The 18,473-nt window shown below is 35.7% G+C and overlaps 1 protein-coding gene across 9 annotated transcripts in view; it reads right to left on the reverse strand.

Moving 5' to 3' along the window:
- The window catches only part of LPGAT1 (lysophosphatidylglycerol acyltransferase 1), a 157,215-nt gene that overhangs the window by 34,164 nt on the left and 104,578 nt on the right, over positions 1-18,473 (reverse strand). For all 9 annotated transcript variants that reach the window (XM_025285425.3, XM_025285426.3, XM_025285430.3 and 6 more), the window contains 3 exons: positions 11,701-11,819; positions 6,221-6,316; positions 3,229-3,502 (listed from right to left, as the gene is read on the reverse strand). In XM_025285425.3, coding sequence (XP_025141210.3) covers positions 3,229-3,502; positions 6,221-6,316; positions 11,701-11,819 — 489 coding nt within the window. The remainder of the gene's footprint in view (positions 1-3,228; positions 3,503-6,220; positions 6,317-11,700; positions 11,820-18,473) is intronic.

The following is an 18,473-nucleotide window of genomic DNA, read 5'->3' on the forward strand; positions in this document are numbered from 1 at the left end:
TAGAAAGTATAAAGCATCTTGAAAACATCAAAAGCTAAAGTATCACATCAGGAAAGTGAAAAGCAAATCTCGAAACAAACAAAAAAATCCATTCACAAGATAATACAAACACTAAGATTTGTGATACTTGGAAGACATTAATAAATATTGGATTAAAGCAGTAAAATTAAGCACTTTATTGACACACATGATCTTCAGTTGCTGCTTTTGTTCAAAATCAACAACAAAACACCCCTCCCATTATGTCAAGAGTTATAGAAAAATAAAGCACTAAACCGTCCACCCTTTGGCAGGAACAACAGGTGGTAACCATTGTTGTGGGAGGGGCCGGGGAAGTTCTGCTCACTGCAGTCCTCTGCACTCCGTTTCTGTTCCCAGCTCAGGGTACAAAGCTGAGCAAGAACTGAGAGGGGAATCCTCACAGAGAATGCTAATAGGTAGACTTTAAAGTGTAAAGGTCTATCCTTTGTTTGAAGTAATTAAAGGATCTTTAAAACAATAAAACTTACTTTTAAACATAAGGCCAAATGTACAGAAGGAATCAACAATATTTTACTTAAAGTGTCAAATAATTTAAAACTGGCCTAAAATTCTTTTAAAGTTTTAGACAACATTCTATAGGGGAAAAATACTCATATAAGAAATAAGTTTAAAATTTTTATTTTTAAATAATATATTGCTGAAGGAATAGTGTAGGTAAAGAGAGACATTTTAACAAGCTACCCATGACATACAGGCTGAAATGTTTGGGGCTAAAATTATGACTGCAACTTACCTTGAGCTGCATTAAAAAAAACAAAAAACAAAACAACAACCAAAATGGACTAATAGATAGAAGGATAGAGAGACGTGATAAAACAAATACAGTAAAGTGTTAACTGTAAAATCTAGTTGGTCTGCTAACTGCAAAATTGCAAAGTTCTTTTAATTTTTATGTATGTTTAAAAATTTCTATAATAAAATGGTTGGGAAAAATCACCAGAGTTCAATTTAATATTGATTAAATCACACAAAAATGAAAATACTAATCCTTTTAAAGTTAATTAGATACAACTTTATTTTTACATGTTTATGCTTACATGTTTAAAACCAACATGAAGGCATGGTTTGTGTTTATATAGAATAAAATACTAAACAGTGAATATGAACACTAAAAAAATAAGATACAAATACCAAAACATAGAGAAGAAAAGGTAAAATATAAGTAAAACTAGTTTTGGGGTATATAGCTTTATAGAATTTCTTATGGATTTTTCCTAATCTGCTAGAATTAAGAAAATTTTTTTTTCTTGACAGGTAAGAAGTGGATTTATTTAGGAGATACACATCCCATAGACAGAATGTGATCTGTCTCAGAAGGCGAGGGTGCCCTGGGAGAAACACACTCTACAGAGTGTGGGTCATCTCAGAAAGTGAGAGGCCTAAAAATTTCAACTAAGGTAAGATAAGTAATAAACAATTTCACTTTGGTTATAAACAGAGACTGTTTCTCTCCAAAAGGAAAACAAAACAAAACAAAACATTTTTCTTCCCTTGTGTGTAATGATTATGATAAGTACCCATTCCTTTGGGATCTAGACCACTACAGAATATTGACTGGGTAAAACTATTAAAAACAGCAGCCTTTATTAGTGCAATTAATCCTGTTTGGAAGACCTTTGTCTTCAAGCTTTGGCTTGGCTGACATTGCCACAGTCTCTGCAGCCGTGAAGCTATTCCAAACCTTCCTTTTCTATTAAAAGACTCTTTCAGTTTGTCTTTTTAATAGATGATGAAAGATCAAGAGAGCTGACTGCCAGGCAGCTGTTTGCAAAAAACAAATAAAAGAACTCAGCACAATCTCATGGCATTATTTTTATATCTGGTCCTTACTGTCATCTAAAATTACACACATTTCTGAGGGTCCATCATTTCCATTTTTATTTTATCTAGAGACTATTAAAAGAAATAGCAAAATGCTACTAGGGAAACAGGCCCAGTCAGTTTCTTTCAGCTTTTTGACTTATAATTTATCAGCAAACTTTCATAGTGTCTTAGAGAAAATTGTTCAAAAGAGCCTTCACATTGTTGGCACAAATAGATGCTGCAGATCTGCATACCTCATCGGACTATCTGCAAGAGAGCTGCATCTTTGAGGATGGTTTACTTTTTCCTGGCCATAAAAGTAATATGTACTATTTTTTTTTTAATTCAGAAAAGTATTAAGAAATGGGGAAAAAATATCCATAATGTTACAACTCAGAGAAGCAATCACTAATATTCTGGAATCTTTCCTTTCACAAATTTTCTACTGCCTTATTATTTACATATTTAAGCTCATATTGTTTACACAAGAGTTGTTATGTTCCTTCTACTCCATTAATATTATAGAGCAGAAGCATTTTCTAAGCCCATAGACATCATTCATAATGGTTGTGTTGTATTCTGTTAGATGGATATTTAATAATTACTTATCTATTCTCTCTTCTGGCTATTTCCAATTTCCTGCCATTCGACATAATGCTGTGATAAACTACTGTGCCAGTATTTCAGATCATTCCGTTTTGATAAGTATTATATGCAGTGGAGTAACTAATCAACATTTTAAGACTTTCAATACATACTGCCCAATTGTATTAAACTCATTCTCTGTATTAAAAAAAAAAAACTTTCTAAATTTGATAAATGCAAAATATATGTATCATTACAATTTCATTTGCATACAGTTTTTCAAATTACTCATTTCTACTCCTGTATCTTTTAATATACTAATTCCACTTATAGGAATTTACACTACTTACATGCTTCACAAATCTGAAAAGATATTTACAGGGATGGCAACTGAAGCAGTGTGAATGGCCAGGAGAAAGATACACAGGAAGGGAAAGACACCTTTGACCTTATACATTCCTATACTATTTGAATAGATTACTGTAAGCATGGACTACTTTGTAAATAGAAACATTAAAAAGTTATATTTTCAGGACTTCCCTGGCAGTCCAGTGGTTTAGGATGTGCCTTCCAATGCAGGGGATGCAGGTTCAATTCCAGGTTGGGGAACTAAGATCCCACATGTGAGCCATGAGCTACAACTAAAATCCAACATAGCCAAACAAATAAATATTTTAAATTATATTTTCATCTTCTTCCTCAGTATTATTTCTATTCAACAAAATTATAAATATAAAAAAGAACTCCAGAAAAGCCTCTAATTCCAAGAAAAGAAAAAAATGCTAAAAACCATCATACCTAATTCCTTAGCGTCTCCTCCTGCTGGACTTCCATTTTCCTGTCGTGCTACAAGTGCACGCAAAATAATTTTTGTTGCCCCAACTCTTGGCAAAGTGACATGTGTAAGAAATGGCAAGTTATTTTTCTTGGCAAATGACTGACTGGTTTCTCGCCTCTTCCTGAGGAAGCCCCCTTCTGGAAACAGAACAATCCATTTTCGATCTCTGTTCCTGTAATTATTTTCTAGGTGCTTCTTAAGAAGAAGTAGCTGTTGGTCACGATGAGATTTTCCCTAGAGGGTAGACACATGTATAATAAGTATAGGCATGTTTGAAATTTAAAGACCATAAAGGCTAGAAATGACTGCTTCCAGAGTAAATCCCAAACACAGGCTAGAACGGTGACTTCCCCCTGCACTGCTTACTTCCCCTTTTGACCACAGTGGCAAAAGGAAGTTATTACCACTAAATAAATAAACTCTTCTCTCTGAAGAAACAAAGTGCTCTAATTGCCCCTGAAAGTTTATTCACGCTTCATTAGTGAGTATTTACTGAGTACCTACTACTTACTTGCCAGGCACGTCTTAGAGAAGTAAGACACCCTCGTGGAGGATGCATGCAACTGGTGATAAGTGTTAGGAAGAAGAGTAAGAGGCTAGAGAAGTGCAACAGGGTCAGGGGAAGCAACTCCAGGGAGGTGAAATTTAAGCAGAGAGGCTAATGTGAAGGAATAAGCCATGTGAACATGAGTGGCAGAGAACTCGAGGTGATGAGGACAAAAGAGACAAAGGGCCCTGAGGTGGGAGTAACCTTGGCATTTCAGAGAGCATGACAAGGTCATCGTGGCTGAGAATTGCAGAGAGGTGGAGATCATATGAGAAAGGCCTTGAGTTTGGTGAGTAGTAATTTGGGATGGGATGTCATTAAACAGTTTTCAAAAAGGGAGAGTCATGATCTTATTTACATTAAATATCTTCTGGCTCCAGTGACAAAAAGACTGCAGGAAATAAGTTAGGAGCTGCTGTAGAGTCTGGACAGGGGAGTTTGATGAGATTCAACTATAGGATATAGATGAGAGGTACATACATTCAGGAAAAAAGTCTGAATGCTAACAGGATGTTCTGATGGACTGGGTTTCAGTTGTGAGGGAAAGTAAGGAAAGAGGATAACTTGGATACTGAAAAAAGAATTCAGAAGCATTTTCAGGAAAGCCCCAAACTCATGACTAAATATTAGAAAGGCTCTCCCTTTCAGTATGATCAATTTGCTAGTAATTTTCCAGCCAACAAAATTACAGAAGCTCCCCCCAAATAATTCATATGCTTTCAGTCTTTAAATTATTCCAAGTGCAAAACAAGTAACAATTTTCTTAGCTGATTTATGGAACTGATTATGATTAAACTTTATTTATTAAGTTCCCAAGACTACATATAAAATATTTTTAATATCCTTGGAAATATTTTATTAAAAATGTCTAGTAGCAAAGCACCAACAGATTTTCTTTAATAGTAATATTTTTTTCTGTCTATTACCCTCAAGTTATAGATTTTAATTACTATATAACAGGGAAAATATTTTTGCTCTTTATAAGTGAATTTGTAAGTCTCTCCAATAATCTGAAATATAGTCTTAAGTATGTAAAACAACACTGTAATAAAAAAGGAAATGTTTTGGAGTACATTATTTTCTACTTTCAACTCCTCAAAGTTCACTGATAATTTAGTCTAATTTAGCCTCTTCTTGAGGCCTAAGGATCATCATGATAACAAGGTCAACTGTTACAACACTATAAATTCAATAATTTCCTCAGACTTCTGAGCGGTTCATCCAGCTTCTCCTCTGGACTCCACCCAGACTGCTTCAATTGTCAGTTCCGCTGTCTTTCCCTCCAGTGATACTAAGATGTTAGATTAGTTTCTTCATTAAGTTGTTCTGATTACTTATAAGTTGATCTGCTTATTTTGTTTCAGTCTTATTGTGGCCAATCCCCATTCCCAGTTCTTCCTGAGGTTCCAAGCCTGCATTTTTTTTTTCCATCTCTCTGCTCAGAAAAACCAAGGGCCTTCCCAGAAGGAACAAAGCAATTATACAGAATGGGAAGAAAAAAAAATGTTTTGTACATATAACTGTCTGGAGCAAAGTTTATGTGTTTTGGGATATGTATTTTCATACAGCTCAGAAGTTTTTCTACATTATTTCAGCTTATTTCTGAATTTGCAGTTCTCAGAAGAGGTTTAATTAGATTCACCAGCAATTCATTAAATAAATTAATATGTACAAGGTACTGCACCATCCAAGGTGAAGTTGCTAAATATATAAACAGTAGATTAGTGTGGCATTACCATACATAAAAACTCTTGATATCATATTTCAGTTATCCATTTTTGAGAAAATAAAGCATGCGACTCTAAGTCGCGTATCAGGGAAACACTTGAGTTTTTTTTTCCTACTAAACTATTCCTAATGCTTGGGATCCATTCCCAGTCCATCTTCTTCCATCAAACTCATACTCATTCTTTAAATTTATGCCATGTATTATCTTCTCCTCTAAGGTTTTTCTGGATTTACAGAAATCTGATGTACTCAGTTTTCATATTATGAATTCACAAAATATTTTCTCTTATTTATTTAATTACTTAATATTCTCCCTACTGGTAATCTTATTTAACAATCTCACAATTGCTAATTTAGGTATCTTCTGTATCATGTAACAGTGACTTGAAAATAAAATTAACAGTGATCTCAGAAGAGCTGAGAATGTGGCAGGTGCTTGAAAACTGTTTAGAAAGAGAGGAGGAGGGTAGAGATGAAAATATTTGTATTTTTAATACTTATGCATACTCAAATTCAGACTGAAATAATTCAAAGTCTGTTTTAGGGAACAGATTCCCAGCTCCCTGAGATAACTAGAAGAGGCTCTATCTATTACAATTAGTTTTGTGATGTCTCTTTTTACACTAAACAATCAGACTGATCAACTCTCACTATGGAAAAAAATGCTCATTAATTACCTGTCTTATAAAGAAGTCTCCATGAACTAGAGAAACAATTCCAAAGTTTGTATATTTAAAAATATGATCCATCAACCACATCATCTGAGCAACAACCTAAAATATTTAAAAACAAAAAATAATTAAATATTGGATAGAAAAAATACTGAGTATAGAATAGCTAGTATCTAAATTTTAAGCATAATCATCCAACCATACTTTTCATTAACCTAAATATTTAAAATCTAATGCTATTTCAACAAATAAAGTGCTATATGAAAAATTACAGGTCTTGATTCCAAGTCTTGGATTCTTAAATCACAGGTATATACATCACTGGGTAATAGATAAAACTGAATTAACTTAAATTTGAACTTAATGATTTCCAATTTGTTCTATGTAAACAACATGACTGGCAGTTCTTACATAACTTATAAAGTTATTCTGAAACAATACAATATGCCTAAATTATCAAATGAGGGCTATGAGTTTAATTAATAAGCACTAAGGCTTTGTTAGGGCTTCCCTAATAGCTCAGACAGTAAAGAATCTGCCTGCAATGCAGGAGACCCTGGTTTGATCCCTGGGTTAGGAAGATCCCCTGGAGGAGGAAATGGAAACCCACTCCACTATCCTTGCCTGGAGAATCCCACGGACAGAGAATCCTGGTGGACTACAGTCCATGGGGTTGCAAAGTCAGATACAACTGAACGATTAACATTTTTATTAAGGCTTTATAAAAGCCTTAATATCTTCGTTAACATCTTTTTTAAAGCTTTATAAAATGTGACTTTACCTTAATGGTTAAAATATTAAAAGTCAAAAAACATAAAGATATAAATACAAAAATATAAAAATGTTCAACAAAAGAACATTAAACAATTCATTTACTCAAAAAATACACTAAATTTTTAAAAATTAATTCAGTAGAGTGATTTATACCATTCTACTATTAAGTGTATTTGTTAGTTTATACAAAGCCATACTCTTTACCAGCATAAAAATACAGTTTCTTAAACCCAAAATATTATCCATTGTTGATAAGAGTTAATACTCTATCAGGAGCAGAAGACTTTATTCCAAGCAAAATTTCAAAATTAAAAGTAAGTGTAAACAGGATCTAGTTAATGAATGGCTTAATTGTTCTCCCCTGCTGAGATAATAGCATCCCTTGTTATAAGCCTTAAATAAATAAAGTGAAAACTACAGCCTCAATCAAGAATGCAACAGAGCTCTACTTCGGTTCCTACAGGAATAAGAAACATAAATTCCATCTCTAAGCACAAAACTGTATGCACATATAAGGAAAAAATGAAGCATTGACACCCATGTGCTGCTTTTACAAAAACATTATAAAACCCCACAAATAATATAATACTTGAGCTTCTGCCTTAATTTTTCAGCATTACTAAATAATTCAGTTGCATGATTCCTATTCCACCAGTTTTACTATATAAAACAACTTAAAAAAAATAGATACATGCCCAGTGAAAGACTGATTTTCAAATCAATTAATACAGATTAAAATAATTTGTTTTGCTTTGTAATGATAACTACTTTCTGTAAATAAATTGAGATCTGAACTAAATGGAATTTGCTGAAAAGTTTCCCAAGAAACAAAACAAAAAGCAGGTGGATTCAACCTGTAAAATCTTTGAGCTTTATACACAGTATGAAGTGTGGCTGCAAATTATTGATCTCTGGGTTTAATATACTAACACTAAAGTAGCTTTTATGTTTAATCTTACATTTATAGTGGATTTACCTCCTCAGTTAGAAAGTAACCTAAAACAAATTCAATAAGACAGTCAAGCTATCTTCTAAGATTTGTATGGATAATTCTGTCCTGACTTATTTTAGCAGAAATATTATGTCAATAAATATATATTACATGTCCAATAGAGTTCTATTAGTAGAAATGAAAATTCTTAGTTTTATCATCACCTGTCGTGAAAGGGCAAGACCCCTCACTTTAGAGACATTTCTTAAAAAGGTACTAGAATGTTTAGAAAATATAACTAATCCTTTGACTCATATTCCTGAAAAAAGGAAGTCAGTAAACACAACCCGCCTGAGTCAACTCAGTCGACATTTCACAGGTTGTCTGTCAGAACACTGCTAGGTATTTCCAAGGGACAAAATTCAGTTCGGTTCAGTCTCTCAGTCGTGTCCAACTCTTTGCGACCCCATGGACTGCAGCATGCCAGGCCTCCCTGTCCACCAACTCCCAGAGTTTACTCAAATTCATGTCCATTGAGTCGGTGATGCCATCCAACCATCTCATCCTCTGTTGTCCCCTTCTCCTCCTGCCCTCAATCTTTCCCGGCATCAGAGTCTTTTCAAATGAGTCAGCTCTTCATATCAGGTGGCCAAAGTATTGGGAGTTTCAGCTTCAACATCAGTCCTTCCAATGAACACTCAGGACTGATTTCCTTTAGGATGGACTGCTTGGACCTCCTTGCAGTCCAAGGGACTCTCAAGAGTCTTCTCCAACACCACAGTTCAAAAGCATCAATTCTTCGGCGCTCAGCCTTCTTCACAGTCCAACTCTCACATCCATACATGACTACTGGAAAAACCATAGTCTTGACTAGATGGACCTTTGTTGGCAAAGTAATGTCTCTGTTTTTTAATATGCTGTCTAGGTTGGTCATAACTTTTCTCCCAAGGAGTAAGCGTCTTTTTATTTCATGGCTGCAGTCACCATCTGCAGTGATTTTGGAGCCCCCAAAAATAAAGTCTGACACTGTTTCCACATCTATTCTCCATGAAGTGATAGGACCAGATGCCATGATCTTAGTTTTCTGAATGTTGAGCTTTAAGCCAACTTTTTCACTCTCCTCTTTCACTTTCATCAAGAGGCTCTTTAGTTCTTCTTCACTTTCTGCCATAAGGGTGGTGTCATCTGCATATCTGAGGTTATTGATATTTCTCCCAGCAATCTTGATTCCAGCTTGTGCTTTATCCTTTACATTAATTATCCTTTACCCATAAGCATGGATTTTCTACATATTCAAACATCTGGAGAGGCTTACATAAATGGCTCCATTCTTTATATCATTCTGAAATGTTAGTAAAGTCAATGGTTCTCCATTTAGAAATCTTCAAGGACAATTTTGGCAGTCACAATAGCTAGGGAGTTCTACTAGCATGCAGTAGGTTGCAGCCAGGTAAGGAAAACAATTCCAGCAGGACAGATGAGAACAACAGTGCTGCCCTACCAAGATGCAAGCAGTGCCCTTGCTCCACAAAAGAATAATGACAAGCACCACAGGAATTCCTGAATTCAGAAAGCTATGTTACACTTATATCACCATTAAACTAGTATTTTTAAGTGTTACTTGCTCAGTCATGTCTGACTCTTTGCAACCCAATGGGTTCCTCTGTCTATGGGATTCTCCAGGCAAGAATACTGGAGTGAGTTGCCATTTCCTTCTCCAGGAGATCTTCCCAACCCAGGTATCGAACACAGGTCTCCTGCATTGCAGGCAGATTCTTTACCATCTGAGCCACCAGGGAAGCCCTAGTGGGCTAGTTTTAAACTGACATTAGTTTTCTTTCTTTGAAAGTGCCCATGGAGTATGCAATTAATCAAGTAAACATTTCTATTTATGAGTATAAATTAATATTGCCCCACATTTACTAGGCAGGAGGTAGAGATCATAATGTTCTACCTTTTATTTCTCAACTACTCCTTTATGAAACAAGATAAAAATTCTTTGAAATTTCACATTATTTAGTAATATCAGATGGTAACAAATACTTAGTATAACTAATCTGAAAATGGGAATAACTCTGGACAGAAAAATGAGCAGAAGACCAACTAACTGAAATCTTTTTACAAAAGCAAACAAATAAATCAAAATTTCTTTTGTCCACAATATTGATGAATCTCAGATTACCTATATTCTGACTAATGCAGTCATCATTTCTGCCAAACTGAAGTTAAGAGTAACAAAGTTAGGATAGTTATACTTATCATTTTAAGCACTTTTTGAGACTCAAAAACCAATGGAAGACATCATAGGCCCTCAGAAAAATCACTATAAGTATCTTATCAGTAAGAATAAAAATGTTCTCCTTGATATAAAGCCAAATAGGTTTTTTTTTTGCGGGGGGAGGGGGGGCGGCCACACCTCATGGCATGTGGGATCTTAGTTTGCCAAACAGGGATCGAACCTATGCCCCTTGCAGTGGAAGCAGAGTCTTAACCACTGGACCACCAGAGAAGTCCAAAAATAAACTAGTTTTTACAAAATTTTAACATCAATAATTTAGAGGACAGGTGACATATTATTATAAATGCAAATATATATATACAGTGATATTATTTTAACAATTCTGAATATAAGAAATTATTGAATTTATTCTACATTCTAGCAAAATAATGCCTTTGCTTCTCAGATAAACAACAAAAACAGATTTCATAATAAGCAAACCTTTTCCATTTACTCTCACCTCATTTTCTGACCCTTGACCTGCTGAATCAAACTCTGAGGACCTAAACACACCAGGTATATTCTTGCCTTGGGTTTTGGCCATGATTATTTCACTACAGAAGAGGCCCTTGCTTCGCTACTCTGCTTAAGTTCTACTCCACCCTTTCAGGTCAAGTTAATGTCTTCTCCTCTCCACAAAGTTTTCTATATCCACCAAGTACATGGTGAGCTCACCTTCCACCAAATGCTTCTCACTTTGTAATTAAGTATTCTTTGCTATTCCCTCTCTTCACCTATCACTAGCTTATCAGTTCCTTTAAGAGGACATCTTATAGGATGATGTTCTTCTACATTTATAGTTAGTGACTATGAACATGAAACATTGCTAAAATACCTATTGGTTTCTTCATTATTAGGCCAAATATTAACTCCATTAATTTTATATACTTTCTATTTATTTACTTTTCTATGAACATAACCTCTTTACCGTCTCCTAAGGTGTTAATTCTTTTAATGTTAAGGATTGACTTTAACATCCTCCCATTTTATAGATATATTTTAGTTATCAATATAAGCAATGTGAAATCAACAGTTCAAACACAGCCCTAGAACATGGAATAAAATAGACGTAGTATCTTTCCTTTCAATTTGCTTTCTAGGTGAAATTCAAAACAATATCTACCTTACTTTCTTCTGGCTAAAAATCCCCAAGATCACCTAATTCCCCATCCAATTTTATTCTTCTGTCTTAAGCAAACTGTTTTTTGTGGTTGTATTTCTCAAACTGGAAATCCACCACTCACCTCAAGACAGCCCCAAGTTGAACCATATTAACTTTGCTTTCATTTCAGTTCTTTAAAAAAAAAAAAAGCTTCATGGAGGTATAATCCACATTATCCCAGTTGGTTTTCTTTAAGTCTATAAATTCCTCTTACAGTGGTTTAGAATTATATACACAGTATATTTTCTCTTCAAGATTTTACATTCCCAGCTGTAGTAAGACTAGCTGACCCTCCGCCAACCCCTCTTCCCCAGTCTGTCTCTGCCCTCAGGATGGCTTACCAGTCCCTTGTCCTGGAGGCACATCATCAGAGTGCACACGTCTCCTGTTGCCTGATGGTTCACCAACATGACTGCTTCATCTTCCGAAATTGTTTTAATATCTTCCCCCCACTCCATCACTGTAAAGACAAAAAGTTTCAAAGCTGTCATTTTAAAGATTTATCTATTTCCAGAAATCTTATGTTAGAAACACTGCTGCTGCTGCTGCTGCATCACTTCAGTCATGTCTGACTCTGTGTGACCCCATAGACGGCAGCCCACCAGGCTCCCCTGTCCTTGGGATTCTCCAGGCAAGAACACTGGAGTGGGTGCACATTAAAACTTCTGAAAGTTTATTTCCTAAGTATATTTCCTATAAAAATGAGGATATTCATATTTTAGAGACACCCAAAATATCCATGGTAAAACAGCCATATCTTTGATTTAGAAATTCTATTTAAGAGTTTATCCTACAGAAACATTTGTCCAAATGGGCAAAAATATGCATAAAGGATAGTTCACCAACAGGGGAATGGGTAATTTTCATACAATGAAAGAGTATAAATCCATTAAAAGAATGGAAGATATCTCTATACAATAACCTCAAAGGTCTTCTTATCAAGTAAACAAAACAAATCACAAAACAGTATATATAATATGATTCCATTTTTTCAAAGAAGGAATAAAATTTACATGTAATTTAACACATTGAAAAAGTCTGGGGAAATGAATTCAAAATTATAAGTACTGATCTTCATTGGGAGGCAGTTCCCAAATATCCTTAAATTCTACTTTAGAATAAAATATGCAAATATTATAAAATGTGTAAGCATTTTCATTTTATAAGAAAACTAATGAAAGATGTTACATTTATTTAAAATCTCCAGATGAAAAATCATTGCACCAAAACCTATATGTACACTCTAAGGAAAACAGTGATATCTCCAAGTAGGTATGCCTCATTTTATAGCACACTTACTACACACACACAAGAGAAAATTAAATCAGTTTCAAACATCAGGATTCTATGGAGAAGCTTCTAGGTTCTTCAAATGTCTGACATAAATTACCAGAGGCTGAATATACACTAGTATTCACTCATCTCTGTCACTGCTAAAAGGAAAGAAGCTGGGCTCCCTGTGTGCAATAGTTCTGGAGGAAACAGGGATGGGGGGCCTGGAGCTCACTTCCTTTACCTCTGCCAGCCCCCGTCCTCCGCAGCCACACTTCACTGTCACCCCAGTATAGTGGAGCTCCTCTTAAGACATCATTTGAGAAAAGAGTTCTGCTAATTTTTTCTATTAAAATCTAAGCAAAGCATCTATGCCTTCATTTTAAAAATCTGTATTAAGGGAATTTCAGCTAGGATGAACATATCTTCAGTTGTGGTTGTTACTGTTACTCAGTTGTTAAGTCTTGTCCAACTCTTAGTGACCTCATGAACTGCAGCACACCAGGCTCTCCTGTCCTTCACTATCTTATAGGGCTTGCTCATATTCGTGTCCAGTGATGCTATCTAACCACCTCAACCGCCCTCTTCTTCTTTTGCCTTCAATCAGCTGTAGTATCTACTTGCATAATCATTCTCTCAGAAATTATTACTAAAACACAAGTAGCTTACACTGAGTGCTGAAACCTTTTACTTTAAGCTTTTTAAATGAATGCAGAATGGAAACTACATTACAGATGTCCAGTAATCCTTAAGGAATAGAGGTAGAACACTGGGGACAGTCCAGTGGCAACAACTTTCCTTCAGAGTGGCCTTTCCTTTCCCAAGCTGCCTGTGAAGTTTAGCTGACAAGCTAACTTTACTTAAACTTATCTGAACAGCTGATATATCATACATTGTATGTGTAGGGGGCGGGAGTATAAATTGCTACAAGAGTTTTGGAAGTCAATCTGGCAATCTATATGAGAACTAAGAAATGTAAAAATCTTTTTAGCCAGGCATTCCACTTCTAGGAATTCATCTTACAAATATACTTATGTGTAAAGTGACACACATGCAAAGCTCTTTATTGCAGCATCATTTCGAAGAGCAAAGATGAAAGCAACTAAAAAGACAGAGTAGCTCAAATTCATAGAAGTTTCTAAAATGGTGGTTGATGGGGAAAATTGGGGAGCTGGCTAGTTAAATAAATTATAATATATCCATGCAATAGAATATTATGCAATCATAGCCTCTATACACTAATATGAAATGATACTGGCTGAAGCTCCAATACTCTGGGCACCTGATGCAAAGAACTGACTCATTAGAAAAGACCATGATGCTGGGAAAGATTGAAGGCAGGAGGAGACGGGGAACAGAGGATGAGCTGTTTGGATGGCATCACCAACTTGATGGATATGAGCTTGAGTAAGCTCCAGGAGTTGGTGATCGACAGGGAACCCTGGTGTGCTGCAGTCCATGGGGTTGCAGAGTCAGACATGACTGAACAACTGAACTGAACTGATGAAATGACTGTAAGTAATAAAGGCCAAGTGCAGAACACTGTGTGAAGGATGCCACCAGCTGGGTTTTCAAAAAAGACAGAGAATATATTTACTAAGTGAGAACTTCCCATGTTACACCTCTGTCAACAACCCTTCAATGGACACACACATGCACACCCTACCCTTTCATTAACTCATCTTCACTCAATAAAGCAGCATCAGGCACTGTGGATATAAAATGAATAAAAGCAAAAGTATTATTCTAACAGCAGTTAAAACAAGAAAACTCTAACTCAATTCTATAAATATTGGGCTATTAAGAGGTAATGTGGAAAGCCTTCTGGCTCTACATTGATGTTTTATAACCAAATATTCCTTTTAAGCAATTTCTGCTACATGAATGGAAAATACTAGATACTTAGGCCTGTGACACAGGAAAGCCTACGTGTAAATATAACTGCAAATAAAAATAAGCTTTCTACATAAAATGCATCTTACCATTTGTTAGATATAAAATTGATAAATCCAGTGTGTTGGTTTCAAATCTCAAAATATAAATTGAATTTAGAACTCTTTGTTCTGGCTTAAATAGTGTCCCTTCAAATTTACATCAATCCAAAATCTATGAATGTGACCTTATTTGGAAACAGGGGCTTTGTAGATGTAATCAAGTTAAGATGAGGTTAGAGTTGATTAGGGTGGGCTCTAAACCTATATCCAATATGACTGGTGTCCTTATAAAATGAGGGAAATTTGGACAGAGATACACAAGGAGAATGTCATGTGACGACGGAGACAGAACCTGGAGTGATGCATCCATAAGCCAAGGACTGCAGACAACCATCAAAAGTGAGCAAGAGGCAAGGAAGGATCCTTGCCACTGGAGCCGTCAGACAGGACATCCCTACCAACACTTCAGTTTCAGACTTCTAACCCTGAACTATGAGATAATAAATTCCTGTTGTTTTGTCCCCCAGTTTGTGGCACTTTGTTATGGAAGCCCTCTAAAACTAATATATCCCACCCTCCTCAACTTTCCTCATTTCGCTTTTCCATTCTATTCCCTTCAAATAATAGTTTTTTTCTAACCAACTATAAGAAAAGAACAACAACACTGTACTTTAAACACCCAGAAGATTATATAGAAACCTAATAATATATATTATAAATGGTCCTCAATGTTCGTTCCTACAAATAGTTTAAGGGCATAATCATTAAGAGTTAACCCAATATATATTTTCTTTCTCTGCCACAACTTAGCTAAAATTACTTTTAAAACTAAATGTCAATTTATTATACTAAGACTTACATGAATACTAAATCAAACAAGGGAAGGTAGCTGGATTAATTTTTTAAAAATTATCCTGATGTAGCAATAATGTCATGCTATATCTTATAATAAGCTGAATTTTATTCAACAATAAATTTCACTTCTAGTATCTATGGGATTCTTCTTTTACCAGTACTTTTACCATATCATTATGTACTTCAAGTTAGACAAAATCAAGATTAAAAAATGCTTGCAGAGAAAAATCATTTATTTTATGTATGAAATAGCTGTGTTCCTCAAATCATAGCCTGCTATCCAAACCAGTTAAGTATAATAATGGAGCCAGTATCTTAACCAAGGAACAGAATTATTCTCATGTTAAAGAACAGAAACTATGGATGACAGCCAGTTCTTACATTGTACTTGATTAGAATAACAAAAATATTTTAACATACTGTTCTGTGAAATGAATTCTCAAAAAAGAACTGGGTCAGGTCCACTATTTCCAAAGGGAATTAAAGACAACTGGGTAAAAACTGGAAGAAAAGTTTCCTAGTTATAACTGATTTTTAAAAAATTCTTATTAAAAACCAAAGCCAAAGATTTTCACCTACTACACAAACACATGCTGCTGCTGCTGCTAAGTTGCTTCAGTCGTGTCCGACTCTGCGCGACCCCATAGACGGCCTCCTACCAGGCTCCTCTGTCCCTGGGATTCTCCAGGCAAGAACACTGGAGTGGGTTGCCATTTCCTTCTCCAATGCATGAAAGTGAAAAGTGAAAGTGAAGTCGCTCAGTCGTGTCCGACTCTTAGCGACCTCATGGACTGCAGCCTACCAGGCTCCTCTGTCCATGGGATTTTCCAGGCAAGAGTATGGAGTGGGGTGCCATTGCCTTCTCTGACACACACACATACACATATATTAATAAATCTCACCAAAAGTCATAGGCTAGAATTGATCAGGATAGTGCACATCTCAAAAAGAAAAAAACAACAATTAAACCATCACAAATTCCTTAAAAACATTGCTGCTAAAGCTGTTATACTGATCCACAAAACAGAATCAATATGGAGAAGAAAGGTTGCTTTTTACATACAATCATAATAACACAATCATAGTCATAGCTTGCTTTTCAAAAAAAAAAAATATCGAAAAGCTGATGGAACAAACTATTTTATGATTCTGTGCCTAAGTATTTTCACTTAAGAAATATAATGATATCATTATGCTATTCAAACTTATTGTGAAATGAATGAGATATAATTGATAGAATCACAGACATCCTGGGTAATTAGATTACACGACAGTTGACGTTCCCTTTGAAAACACTATTAACTGAGTCATACAACTACTATGTCCCTCATGTAAGGTCAGGTATTCTAATATGAATAGAAAGGATTAGAGAGGAAAAAAAAAACCATGAAAGAATCTTGTGAAACTCCGGAACTGCAGCTTTCAGTAGCCCAGATTGCAGGCAGACTGGACTGGACTCATCCAAAGTCAGGGGTTAGCAGAGGAAGATGAAAAAGGAGAGAGGACATTACGGGTGTCTATGAGAAAGCAGCTTACGGTACTGAATAACAGCGAGGAGACAGGAAGGGAGGAAGCAAGTAAAGGAGTGATTCATTAAAAGAAAACAGAGGGAGGGCTATTATTATAGAGATACTTGTTGCTTCCCGCTATGTCCACCTTTACCCATCCTATTCAAACCTCCACAAATGGGGTCCAGACATGTTGAGAAAGCCCCCAGGAGAATCTAATGTATGCCTATAAATAAGAATCACTAGAATTTATGCACCAATGTTTTTAAGAATACTGAACATACTGGGAAGCTCTGGTCAGCACCCCTTTTTGGGACTTTAAGAGGTTAAACCTGAGGTGGCAAGGCTCAAGCTTTAGCTTTTGGAAGGGCTGCTTAACTAAAAGAATAAGAGTAGCATATATTATTAAATAGATATACAATTAAATACTAATAATATTAATAGCTATCATTTATAGAATGTTTACCATGTGTCAGGCATTAATAATTAGTAATAGAAAATAATTCACATTATTTTCTTATGTAACCTTCACAAAAATCCCAAAGGTATAGACACTATTATCTACAATTTACAATTGAAGAAAATGAGATACAAAAGGTTAAGCAATATATTTAAAGTTACACAGTTAGGAAGTAGAGGAACTGGGATTCAAAACCACTGTATCATGCTGTCACTGCAGGTGTCTTACGGCGTCGAGGAACCTTGAGGAGAGGAACAAACGGGTATGCTGCCCACACAGCCCCTGACGTTGCCCAACATCATACCAGGAAATGGGGCAGACGTGCCAAGTTAGTGGTTAGGTCCACTAACCTTCCTTATCCTCAACAACAAATAAGGGTGGTAGACAACAACAGTAAGGAGTGGAACAGAAGCCAAGAATCAAGTGTTTTTTTCATGACAGTTGAACAATAACCCAGACTAAAGAGGCAAAGAATACCTAAGAAAAGAGAATCAACATTGCTTTTGGGCCCGGATGCTGTCATCTTAAATTTAATATGCTCAATACAGAACCAGTTCTTCACCCTAGTCTTCTCCATCTCAACAAAGGACATTATCATTCACCCAACCAACTCAAGACAAAACCTAAGGCCACCTTTGATTCCTTCCTTTCCTCAGTTCTCCACATTTAATCTAAGTCCTTTGAGCTCTACCTCCAAGACACGTCCTGCAACCTCCATGTTGCTCCTTCTTACTACCTCTACTCTAGGCCGAGCCATCGACACCTCTGTCATGGACTCTAAAGTGACGTCCTAACTAGACCTCTCACTTCTACTTTAGCCATCTGCTTAAAACAAAATTTTAAAATAGTTTGTAATTTCAAATATCAATATAATCTGAATCACACTGGCAAGACTGGCAAGAGAAAGAGCAGGAAAGTCAAAGATAACTGATAATTAACTCTAACTACTACTACTACTACTAAGTCATTTCAGTCGTGTCTGACTCTGTGGGACCTCATAGATGGCAGCCCACCAGGCTCTCCCGTCCCTGGGATTCTCCAGGCAAGAACACTGGAGTGGGTTGCCATTTCCTTCTCCAAAGCAT

The sequence above is a fragment of the Bubalus bubalis genome, chromosome 5 (genome assembly GCF_019923935.1).
Source record: "Bubalus bubalis isolate 160015118507 breed Murrah chromosome 5, NDDB_SH_1, whole genome shotgun sequence".
Lineage (NCBI taxonomy): Eukaryota > Metazoa > Chordata > Mammalia > Artiodactyla > Bovidae > Bubalus > Bubalus bubalis.